At 42.1% G+C, this 12,748-nt stretch overlaps 1 protein-coding gene across 8 annotated transcripts in view; it reads right to left on the bottom strand.

Annotated features, from left to right (window-relative positions):
- Positions 1-3,696: 3,696 nt before the first annotated feature.
- Positions 3,697-12,748, bottom strand: part of TJP2 (tight junction protein 2) — a 64,792-nt gene continuing 55,740 nt past the window's right edge. For all 8 annotated transcript variants that reach the window (XM_019281967.3, XM_039566517.1, XM_039566516.1 and 5 more), the window contains 9 exons: positions 11,069-11,164; positions 10,881-10,960; positions 10,222-10,432; positions 9,048-9,148; positions 8,468-8,680; positions 8,002-8,112; positions 6,756-7,094; positions 6,226-6,311; positions 3,697-4,616 (listed from right to left, as the gene is read on the bottom strand). In XM_019281967.3, the coding sequence (XP_019137512.2) occupies positions 4,445-4,616; positions 6,226-6,311; positions 6,756-7,094; positions 8,002-8,112; positions 8,468-8,680; positions 9,048-9,148; positions 10,222-10,432; positions 10,881-10,960; positions 11,069-11,164 (1,409 nt within the window). In that variant the 3' untranslated portion in view covers positions 3,697-4,444. The remainder of the gene's footprint in view (positions 4,617-6,225; positions 6,312-6,755; positions 7,095-8,001; positions 8,113-8,467; positions 8,681-9,047; positions 9,149-10,221; positions 10,433-10,880; positions 10,961-11,068; positions 11,165-12,748) is intronic.

Raw genomic sequence — 12,748 nt, 5'->3', positions numbered from 1 at the left:
AAAGCTAAACAAATGCACAATTTTGTCTTTCTAACTTCTTTAAAATGCTGTAAATTACTTCTCTAGTGGAAACTTTTCATTATATTTTATAACGCAATGGAGGAATTAAATGAGTGTCTGCTCTCCATGGGTTCTTTTATCTCAGGCACCAAGGCAAATGGAAAGTCGAACTTCAACCTATGCATAGGACGGCAAATGGAGCATTGAGACAGAACATTCCCGCAAAATAGTCATCTTTTGACCTCTTATAACCACCCTGTGTTAAACCATTTAATCTACTCTAGACACCGGTTTCTTTTCTCCATTTGGTCAAAACACATTGATTTTAAAAAGTCAGTGCGTAACAAAGGAGTTCAAGTAGGTTTGGCTTGTCACTGCACAAGACAGCTTCCTCTCCATCTAGCTTGACACTGCCCATGTTGAAAGAAAATATTTTTCTCTGTTATGCTTTCCATACAGCTGTGTGTGCCAGTCTTCTCTTAGAGTAGCCTGGAGTGGAAGGGACCTTGCAAGTCCAGTGAGGAATGGCTAAGGGAGCTGGGGGTGTTTAGCCTGGAGAAAAGGAGGCTCAGGGATGAGCTTATTGCTCTCTACAGCTGCCTGAAAGGAGGTTGTTGCCAGGTGGGGGTGAGCCTTTTCTAGGGACAGGACAAGAGGACACAGCTTCAGGTTGAGGCTGGACATCATGGAGAATATCTTTATGGAAAGGGTTGTTAAGCATTGGAATGGACTGCTTGGGGAGGTGGTAAAATCACCATCCCTGGAGGTGTTCAAAAAATGACTGGATAAGGACCTTAGTGCTGTGGTTTAGCTGGCAAGGTGGTGATTCCTCTTGCCCAGGTTGCTCAGAGCTCCATCCAACCCAGCCTTGAACACTTCCAGGGATGAAGCATCCATAGCTTCTCTGGGCAGGCTTTTCTAGTGCCTCATAACCTCACAGTAAAGAATTTCTTCCTAATATCTAGTCTAAAATTACCCTCCTTCAACCTAAAGCCATTGCCCCTTGTCCTACCACTACATATCCCTGTCAGAAGTCCCTCTCCAGCTTCCTTTTAGACTCCCTTTAGGTACAGGAGAGTGCTGTAAGGTCACCCCGAAGTCTTCTCCAGGCTGACCAACCACAGCTGCCTCAGCCTTTCTTCATAGGAGAGGTGCTCCATCACTCTGATCATCTTCATGACCTTCTCTGGACTCTCTCCAACAGGTCCATGTCCCTCCTGTGCTGGGGACCCCAGAGCTGGATACAGCACTGCAGGTGGGGTCTCACCAGAGCAGAGCAGAGGGGCAGAATCCCCTCCCTGGCCCTACTGCCCATGCCACTTTGGATGCAGCCCAGGACACATTTGGCTTTCTGTGCTGCCAGTGCACACTGTTACCTCATGTTCAACTTTTCAGCCATGAGAACCCAGAAGTCCTCCTCGTCAGGGGTACTCTCAGTGAGTTCACTTCACACTTGCTACTCATGTCTCAGATTGCCCTGGTCCGTGTGCAGCACCTTGCCCTTGGGCTTGTTGAACTACATGGGGTTCTTGTGGGCCCGCTTCTCAGGTTTGTCCAGGTTCCTCTGGATGGCATCCCATCCTTTTGCTTTTGTGTCACGTGCACCACTCAGTTTCATGTCATCTGCAAACCTGCTGACCAGCACTCGATCTCACTGCCTGTGTCATTTATAAAGACCCTGTCTTCCTGCTCAGGCGGCCGAGTACGCAGAGGACAACTGTTCAAGACTGAGGCAGAAAAGGCATTCAGTACCTCAGCCTTTTCCTTATCACTTGTCACAGTGTTTCCCCATGAATCCAATAAAGTTCAGCCCCTTCATCCTGGTTGAGGTGGATGATCCCTGAGCGAGTGGGGGCGGAGAAGCCGGCGAGGGAGCTGTGACCCTGCCGCGGCGCGTCCCGCCTGCCCGCCCCGATGCCCGCGCTCCCCGGGCTGCGGCTGCAGCCGGGCGGCCCCGCTGGCAGCCCGCAGGGGCCGCTGCCGGCGCCTCGGGAACAGCCCCTGCGCCGAAACAACCCCGAGTGCCGCAGTACGGACCGACCCCAAACAGCTTCTCTCGCAGAGCGACCCCCTAGCTCCGTCACACCGCATTTCAATCGATACATTTCATGTGTCCTGTAAATTTGTATCACATATTCGTATTATATTGGTAGCTTCTTTATCAATGATCTGGAAAGGCATCAAGTGCCCCTCAGTCACTTCGTGGGTGACACCAAGTTGGGCAGGAGTATTGATCTGCTCGAGGGTAGAAAGGCTCTTCAGAGGGCTCTGGACAGGCTGGATCGATGGGCCAACACCACTGGTATGAGGTTTAACATGACCAAGTGCCAGGTCCTGCCCTTGTGAACCCCTCTCATGCTGGGTCACAACAAGCAGCACCACAGGCTGAAGCCAGAGAGGCTGGAAAATTGCCCGGCAGGAAAGGGCCTGGGGGTACTGGTCAGCAGTAGCTGAACATGAGCCAGTGTGTGCCCAGGTAGCCAATGGCATCATGGCCAGCAGAACCAGAGAAGGGATTGTCCCCCTGTACTCAGCACTGGTGAGGCCACACCTCGAGTGCTGTGCTCAGTTCTGGCCCCCTCACTGCAGGACAGACATTGCGGTGCTGGAGCGTTTCCAGAGAGGGGCAACAGAGCTGGTGAAGGGTCTGGAGCACAATTCCTGTGAGGAGCAGCTGAGGGAGTTGGGGGTGTTCAGCCTGGAAAAAAGGAGGCTCAGGGATGGCCTTACTGCTCTCTACAAGGAGGGTGTAGTGAGATGGGGGTCAATCTTCTCCCAGGTAACAGGACAAGAGGAAATGGGCTCAAGTTGGACCAGGGGAGGTTTAGACTGGGTATTAGGAAAAATCTTTTCATAGAAAGGGCTGTCAGGCATTAGAACTGCCAAGGGAATTTTAAAGGAATTGTAGGAATTTTAAAGATGTGTAGATGTGCTAGGGACATGGTTTAGTGGTGGACTTGGCACTGTTCAGTTTACAGTTTGACCTGATGATCTTGGAGGTCTTTTCCAAAGTAAATTATTCTAATCTGAGCAGCACAAATTTCCTCATCCTATTGTTTCAACAAGAAAATTCTACCTTTTTAAACAAAGTATTACAGAATCATGGACTTCCTGAGTTGGAAGGGACTTGCAGGGATTACTGAGTCCAACTCCTGGCCCTGAACAGCACCATCCCCAGGAGTCACACCATGTGCCTTGAGAGCAGTGTCCAAATGCTTCTTGAACTCTGTCAGGCTGGTGCTGTGACCACTGTCCTGGGGAGCCTGTTCTAGTGTCTGACCACCCTCTGGGTGAAGAACCTTCTCCTAATATAGAATCATATAATGGTTACGGTTGGAAGGCATTTTATTTCCTAGAAGACCATTAGAAAACCATCCTTCATATTGTATAATCAAAAGAAATTTTTCCCTATGACACTTTCAAGAATTTTTATTGCATAAGGATAAAGAGCAGAAATGGTGAGGCAAAACTTAATACTCTACGAGGTAAGTCCCATGCAGGACTTCCGTATTTCTGCACCAGTTTTAAATCTCAGCAAATTTTAAAATGATGTCTAGAACACTGTGAAACACATCAACAGTGATGTTTCCCAGTTACTTGAACAGAAGGAAAGGAGACCCTGAACTGAAACAGTGTACTCATGGAGGTCAGCAATTCTAGACTAATACAGTTCAAAAGAAAAGTGAGACACACAAGGTCTGTCTAGAATATATACTTTATTATTTGCAGTCTGTGTAAATTTTAATATGTGACTGAATTTCTACACCGTTTTCTCTCTTTAAGCACATCCTGGTCTTTTCCAGCCACCCAGTCAATTGCACCTTTAATATGTACAGTCAGTATTTATGAATATTGCATATGCATCTATGAACTTAGAAAAATAACATGCAAGGAAAACTGTTACCATGAACCTGATAAAAAATAAAGATAGGTAACACAGTCAATCCCCTTTTTAGTGTGTTATGGCTTTGCACCAAGTATCAGATGTCAAACAGCTTCAGATGCTTCTTGTTAAAGGCACTTACTATTCTTCAAATACACTTTCACATTTAGTTCTATTGCATTACAAAGTGTATCTCTGGGATCATACTTTCATAACACAGCAGAACAGTCCAAAAAGGCAGCATTAATAAAAGGAAAAAGGGGGGGCTTATATTAAAATATGAAAATACCAAGAATTAACACAAACTTTAAGGATTTGGTCCTTATAAAACAGGCAACAGCATTCAGGCAATAGTGATTTCTTTTCATAGACACTGACAAAATAATATCCCCAAAAAATGAACTCTTCCAGTTCCAGTGTATAGATATGTCTGAGTTGAGTAGCGTACCCTCTAACACCACCCCCAGTAAAAATATAGCTTTTCAGGACTAACTACTGCTCCACTTTGGCTGCAAAGGAAGAAACCTCAAAGGAGTATTAGACGTGGACATACTAGCAAGCCTACAATTCTGTGTCTCTGTATCTGGATGGCTGTCCATAATAGCCCTTCTTAGAGTGGTCTGCCAGCTGCCGGCGGTATTCCTCCTCCTCCTCTTCCACATCACTGCTGTAACTGACACGGTTCTCCAGGTAAGGTCTAACAGGAGGCTTCTGGGGTTCTGGAGGCCTGGAGCTAACACAGAACAGGAAAAGAGAGTGATCATGTCTACTCCCATTATGAAAAACTGAAAAATAGTTGTACTTAACACCTGCTTTATGGCAACATACAGCTTAGAAAGGCAGATGGAGTAAATTAAACCCCTTCTAGCCTATAAAAAACTGCATGACTATGGTAAACCTATCTGGAGAGGCATCTTATTTCCACCAAACTGGAGGATGATCCTCAGATTTGATGCCTGGAAAAATGCTTTATGGCCATCTATTCCCTGAGCAGGGAGGTTTTCAGCCTTGCTACTGCCCCAACTAACATGTCCCTTAATTAGTTTTACACAGTACCTTTTCTATGCCTCCTTCTTCTTTTGCATCCTCAGTCTTCTATCTCAAAGTCCAAAGACTTCTTATGTGACATTTCTTAAATTGGTAGCCTTTTCACTCAAACTGGGAGCCTTTTCACTCAAGGCTCTCACTAAGGCTCTTAGCCTTAAAAGTGGGCAGAAAAAACCCACACATTTGCTTTTTATACACCGTGGCGCTACACATTTGATGGGACATTAAGCAGACATGGAAAAATAGAATCTGTCAAGGAAGGGTATTTCCTCCATTTCAAAACCCATGATTTTTGCAACACAGATTCTGGAAAAACAAGATGGTATTCTCCTTACATCTTTCTCCCAGGGCTTAAATACTGCCTTCTATGCCAGTCATTAACATTCCTGTAAAAAGCCAACAACACTGATTTCTGCATGTAAGCAAACACTCTGCAAACATGGCGAAAGATTAATTTTCATTACTTTCATTAAGCTTCCAATGCTATATAAAAAAAGTATGCTTTTCTGAACCTGCCAAGAAATCCAGAAAATAACAGTTTTCCATTTTTGCATTTTAGTTTATTTACTGGGACATCAAAGCATTTGACTTACTAGGAAAAAAAGTCCCATTCCTACTTGGCTATTACTAAGATGCAAGGAAAACTGAAGAGTCCCAAAGAGCAGAAAACAAAATCCATCACGCTGTGTATTAGCTCTTGCATAGGTGACTGCTCAACCATAGAAATGTGCAGTGTGGAGGGTAAGATGACGCCGTGGTCAACCCACACAGAACTCACTGAATTTTAATGAAAGATTGCTACTTTCATGAGACTTGATGGGTCACCTGAGACAACTTTCATCCTTAGTTCACCTAGCCACACTATGTATCTGTAAGGAATAAGCATCGAAGTAATTGTTATAGAACAGCAATTATTTCTTAGGATAGACTAACACTCATCAAGTATCTAGCAGAGGTAGAATGGATATCAGAGAACATGAATGCAGGCCAGCTCTGTGTAATATTGACTGGGGCAAAAAACTGTCTCTGCAAATATTTCAGTGAAAGAATACAGTGTTTCTTCCTAGATGACTCAAATGCTATAAATGAACTAAAAGAAAAAAAATCCTGAAATTAGTTCCCTGAAGAGTTCACTAAAATTTTGCCCCACCTTTACAATAATCTTAGAGGCACCACAACAAAAAAGTATACCAAGGCAGGATGATTTATATGAACAAAAACTGGCAAGATTGGTTTTCCTCCTGTTAGTAAAGTCAAGAATCAAGACAGAATGCTTGGAACTGGATACACTTTACCTCATTGGCTGGGGCCAGTTTTGTTCTGACTTCTGTGTTTTGACAGGGACGGCATAAATATCCGGATGCTTCTGGGCTATTTCAAGCTTTAAAAGAAAGTGGAAGAAAATAACTGTTCCTTTTAACTCTATCCATTGGAGATCCTATTTGAGGATCTAGGACTTAGCAGGTCATAGCTACAACTGAAATTAATTAAATTAAATTAAAGCACAAATTGGTAACATCCTATTGATATTCCTACAATTATATAAACTTTTGCTAGAGCAGTAATTCAAACCATACTTGAGAACAATGGATTGCCAAAAGCAACAGGATTATTGGAAGTCAGGTTTTTATAGTTACAATAGGAAACCTTAAAATATGACCTCCTTTTATATACAAATCCACACAACTGTATGTCTTTATGTGTGGTTTCCCAAACTTCTCCCTCCAAAAGCAACACAATGCAAAGGGCGTGATTTCCATTTTCAGGACTCTGGCTGTTCTATAGGTCGCAAAGCACAGGAGGGGGGAAATGCAACTCTTCATACCCTGGCATTTTGGGCCTCTTGTAGCTCTTGCATTCTTTGCATCCTTGCCTTGTGATCCATCTCCTCAAATATTTTTACTTTCCTCAGTACTGATTTTGGAGTATTTTCTTGTTCGCTTCCTTCCTCTTCCAACTTTGCCTCCTCCTCCTCCTCTGCAGGCACGACTGCTGGCTGAGAGTTTCTCAGAATGAGACGCCCAAAGGCAGGTTTCACAGAAACAGGTGGTGGTGCTGCTTTTACTGATACAGTTGAAGTCTCACTGCTGACAGCAACATTACTTGATTTGGAGTCATAGTTCTTGGGGAAGTCATACGGATCCTCTTTGTTTTGCAACTTTCCCTGCAAGTATACAACCCGCAAAGTTTACATCAGCAACTTTATAATTTTAGTTTCAAAAGAGGGCTTTAACTTAAAAGTAGTCACTTTGTCTATGTATTTAACAGTGTCAATCTCCATATGATGTAACACTTGGAAGATATTTGAACTGCTGCAACATTTTGGGCATATCCTCATGGACTACACATCAGCCTAGAGAAGACCAGGAAATTTAGACTTGTTTGTCCTATTTGTTAAGAATTACCAGAGCTACGTGTGTTAGAGCACAGCACAGAGAGAACTGATGCCACAAATAATTTTTCACAATTTAATGTGGAGTATCATTTAAATAATTTAAAATTTAGAAGTGCACAGAACCCAATTCTGTTTTATATTCCACTTTTGTTTTCCCTGCACATGTTCTACTCTTCAGCACACTTGGACTGTATTTTGAGTATTTAGAGTATATGAGGGCACCACTCCTCACAAAGAAAGGACTTTGGGGTCAGGTGAATTCAAAAATTTCTAAAATAGAACTTAGTGTCCAAACACTATAACTTTTTCCCTCTTGCATCAGGTGGTCAGGTGGTAGATTCTGATTTTGTGCTTCACAGTAATAGCCATCATATTTGTTTTTTGTGGTGACTAGTCTACTTTTTATCTTACTGAGCTAAAAAAGTGCCTCTCAGGTTGTTAGTAGACACAGAAAGGACACTTTCTTACTCCATATGGAAATCATATATTTCAGAAGAACTGTTATCCAGTAAATCATCTTTCTGCTTGATCCTGCAACACTTTCAGTCATTTCTTCTGTCCACAGTTAAAATGTTTTCTAGTCCCTGATCATGTCTATAGCTCTTTCCAATGTGCCACCTTGGAAAATTCTTCAGAAAGAGAACATTTGTATTCAGTTTTGTTTCTACAAATTTACCTTAGGTGGTTCAGGCTTGAATGCTGGAGGTGGACTTGGTTCTCTGAGGATCTCCCTGCTACCAGCTTTTCTCAACTGAGCCCTTGGTTCTGGAGTAAATTTTTTTAAACTCTATGAAAAAAAATAAGAGAAAATCACTAGCCAGTAATTCAATCATTTTTCCTCTCTCTCAAGCTTATGATTTTGGGAACAGTAACCAGGAGTCAAAAGATTGCCAGTAACCTGACTACAATCACTGCAAATGTAATTGAAAAGTTCAAGGTGATGAGATGTCATCAGGAAATCTATAAAGTTAGGCAGAAAAGCAGAGCTATTATTATTTTTGCTCTTCACAGTGTAACTCTAAAACACTATCAGAAGGAAGATAAATCTGCAGTTAAAAAAACCCCTCTGATTTTTAAGCCATACATAAAGGGTTTTTGGAAAGCCCAAAGTTCAGTCTCATTGAAAAATCCAATCATCTCACCTCCTCATGATACACAGGTTCAGAGGACCGGCTAACAGATGAAATCCTTGGTTCCTCTGAAGGCTCATCAAGTTCATTGTCAGTGTATGCACCACCTTCTCCATCTGTATCCTCGAGGTCACTGATCAGCCGACTGTCACAGCTCAAATAGTCAGCACCCATGGCAGTAAGGTAGGACATACGATCATCTGCATCATCTTCCATGCCATCCATCTAGAGAAAAGTCAGTAAGAATTAAGGAACAAAGACTAAATAAGTTAGAATTAAAGTCAAGACTCAACATCAGGCCAAACAAATCCTTAGGAATGACTTTGTGGAACTGAAAGAAACTACTGCAGAATCACAACGAAAAGTCCTGTGAAAGTTTATTCCTCATCATCATTCTCCCCCAGCCATGGCATAAGTGATGAAAGCTCCAAAGTGCAACAGAAAGAATAGTAATGGTTTTTCGTTATAGACATAACATCAACTATTTCTCTAGCCTATCAACTGATGGCAAATGAAATTTTGAACAATTTTTACTGGCAAGAGATACTTTGAGACACTGTACAGCATCATAGAATATGGACTGGCTGCTTACCTTTCCTTCCGATACCCATACTGCTTCTCCTTGCTGTTGCTGGATTGTATCCTTCAGGCTACCATACCAGCTATCATTGGCTGAATTCAAATTAATGGTTGCTGTAAAAGTTGAAGGAAAAGGTATATATGCACGGTAAATGCAATGCAATCCTTTATCCATTCTTTGCTGTTTAACACTGTACTGGTTTGGCCAAATTTAGAAATATATCCTCTGAGAGAAGGCATGTCACCACCCCTCCCCCACCAGGTTCGGGAAAAAGAAATTTTCCTCAAAGGAAAGTGGAAGAGATAAAAACTATAAAAAACTATTTATTTAACAAACAGATGGGAAAAGGTTAAATAATGCTAAATAAAATCTCTTGCTGTGGACGAAAAACCTGGGAAAGTGTTCGAGTCCTCCTTTGGTCTCCTCAGAGCTGGGGCTTGGCCCAGGGCCAGGCCCTCTATGCCCGGTGGAAAGTCCTCCCAATGTGCTCTGATGTTGAAGCAGTCCACAGAAAAGAGAGAAAATCCGAAATTCCGGGGAAGGAAAAAAAAGTTCAACTCTCAGTCTCTCCTTGGAGAAAAAGAAACTGAACAACTGGCCAAAATCTGACCCAGGAGCAGCAAGCCGGGTGCTTCCTCGCTCCCCTGCCGCAGCTGGAAAAAAACAGTCGCTATCTCTGTGTGACCTTGAACAAGCTGCAAACTGCTTTGAAAAAGTTTTGCTCAGTTTTTCCTTCCCCCTCTCAGACTCAGTTTAAAGGCATAGAAAGGCACAAAAATTAATTTCTGGGCATAGGGCAGTGATATGGGATACACATCATAAAGTCACCCCAAGACAAACACTTTTTGGTTTAGGTATGCGAGAGTGTTAAACAGCCACTCCATTTAGATCATTTAGATAGATGCATGGTGATTTTATTTTATTGTTGGTCCATTTCCAAGCTTATTAAATCTCTTATCTTTTAACAGCAGTACACCAGCTCACAATTTCTTCTGCATTAGGATTTGGCAGAACAAGGAACTTTGAGAAAAGTCAAGGAAGGCATTACTTATGACCACACCTTCACACTCTTTTAATTCCAGCCTGCGTGAGTTAATATGCAGAGTAATAAGTAGATGTCTCGAGACTCACACAGTGACACACACTACTCTCTTAGTAAGCAGGTTAAGCAAACATTCTTCCTTACCTGTAAAGAGGTGGGAACAAGTCTTCTTCAGTTTGTTTGCTTGCTCGTAAAGTTTTCTCGAGCTCTTGTTTGATGTAGAACATAGCCTTTGTCTCATGGTCTTCACACCCTGCTTACTGTCTGGGTTAAAGAACACCACTATTGGAAACCACTGGGTGTAATTTAGCAGGTCCACTGCTTTAGGAGTAACATCCAACAGAGCATGTTTATCCTGTTAACAAGAAAGGCCAGTCAATGTGGTGCGTGTGGGAACAAATGGAGGTTATTGGAACACAGGATCCTAGGAAAAGCAGGATATTTGTGTCCAAATAAGACCATAACTTATGGGATGTTTTCCCACAGTTATATCACATTTAGAAGGTTAAGAGCAAGTAGAGCACTGCAAAGTAAAGTCTCCATGGCAAATTCAGAAAGCATATAGTAAAACAGATTCTCCTCTATCCAAATTTAGAATGGACTTGAGAAGAAAATGTAATTTCTAGTATCAGGTTCAAAGCTATAAAAATTACCAAAAATTGCTACTGAAAAACTTCGAAACAGCTTTATCATTAAACTTATTACAGAAAAAGATGCAGTGAAAATTTGAGTACTCTGGACGTTTTAGGAGCAAACACACACCATGCCTTTGAGCATAAGCAATTTTCAGAGAAATGCCCTACCTGCTCAATGATTTGCCTCACTGTGTTCAAGCGCACTACCCCAGTTGACTTCTCCGAACCTGCATCTCTGGGTTCTGTCTCTGCAAAGACAACATTTCAGCTTATCTAGGGTGGCTAGGATGCTGTGATTATTAAGTTATCCATTTTCTCATTTAAGAATGAAAAAGACACTTAAGAGGACATCTTACTTGCTGTCTGGTACAAGTGAGGCAAATCATTTGACAACTTCTCCATAGCAACATCTGCAATAGGGCCAAATATCACCACAGGTCTCTTAAAACCAGCTGAAAGAAAAATATTTGGAGAAAAGAGAAATCTGATAAGACTGATTTTATATATAAAAGACAAGACTCTCAGTTACTACGCAAATTTAAGAATAGGTTGAAGGTATTAAAAATATAATTTAAAAATTTTATTTCTCAGAGGTTTGTGGAACAGCATAATAGAGAACACTACTTTTACCAGCTGAGAAAGTACGAGACTGTTTTGATCTAACAGCTTTCTTATTCCTTCTAATGGAACTGTATTTAGAAGATTCGACATCTGAAAACATACAGCACATATTCATTTATCTTTCCATCCATCAAGATTGCATGAACCTTGACACAGGGGGTTTTGTGTGAATAAAGACACAAATGATAAACCAACTGCAATGCAGCTTGAAGAAGCAGAGAAAGGTAAAACGATGTTATTGCTCATGTCGGAGCAAGTCCAAACACAGTCCTCAGAGTTAATGGGGGAATGCCATTACCCCAAGTCTTCATCTTGGTATCTGGGATCTCCTTTAAAATACTCTTTACTGTTTGTTTTGTTCCAGAATACTGTCATGTGCTATTACCCAGAAAATCAGCTTGATCTGCTCAACATCACTAGTAATATGATAGTTTACAGTCATGGAGACAGACCACATGAACCATGATTACATTTGGACAATCCATTGAAAATACTGGGGTTCTATTTGCTCTGAAGCTACTCTGAAGTTAAAGTGCTATTTATGAAGATTGAGGTTGATCTCAGGCATATGGATTGTACTTTCAGAGCTAGCCAAGAAGAATCTGAGGAAACAAAGAAAGCCCTTCTGTTTCTTCCCTATTTCATTTTAAACCTTAAAACTGGCAGGTGTAATTTGGAGGCAAGAGAGAACAACAGCAGTTTAAATGGGTAAAAAAGCTTTATTATAATTAGTAGCATCCAGAAATTTCCATTCTGAGAAGAATGTCATCTCCTCCTGTTATGGTGTCCTGGGTTGCAGTGTATTCTATTACCATCCCCATCAGCTGTTGAAATCAGGTGGGGCAGTGTTTCCTTGCCTCCTCCCCCCAGACTATCTTTCTGTTAATTGCCCATCATTGTCCTGCCGCCTGACTCAGAGATAACTCCCTCCGGACCATCTTCTGCTAATGAGCCTAATCAACACTTGGCCTCATGACTCATTACCCCATTGTGAGATGCTCCACCCAGAGGGAGGAACCAAGCATCCCATCGTGGATATAATCTGAGGCTGAACACCAGAGACACTGGCTTCCCACTGGATTTCCAGAGGACAGGAGCTACACAGCCACCACTGACTTCCTGAGGAAGAGCAGACTGTTTTACTACAGGATCACTGCTTCAGAGGACTGCAGCCACCATTCTACCAGACTGCTACCACCACCATGCCTAACAGGGTGTCAGGTTGTACCTTGACTCTGTCAGTTTGACAGTGTTTTCTTTTACCTTTTTTTTTTTCCCCTTTTCTTTAATTTCCATTAAATTGTTATTCTGACTTAGTGCCTCCCACTGGTTTGTTTTCAAACTAGTACATATGGTAATTTAACATCGTTAGAAGTTGTTGGACATCACTTTCTCAGCTGACCAAACATTTGGAT

This window comes from Corvus cornix, chromosome Z, assembly GCF_000738735.6.
Source record: "Corvus cornix cornix isolate S_Up_H32 chromosome Z, ASM73873v5, whole genome shotgun sequence".
NCBI classification, from domain to species: domain Eukaryota; kingdom Metazoa; phylum Chordata; class Aves; order Passeriformes; family Corvidae; genus Corvus; species Corvus cornix.
Note: the sequence above shows the minus strand (reverse complement) of the source record. Positions and strands in the feature narration are given on the sequence as shown.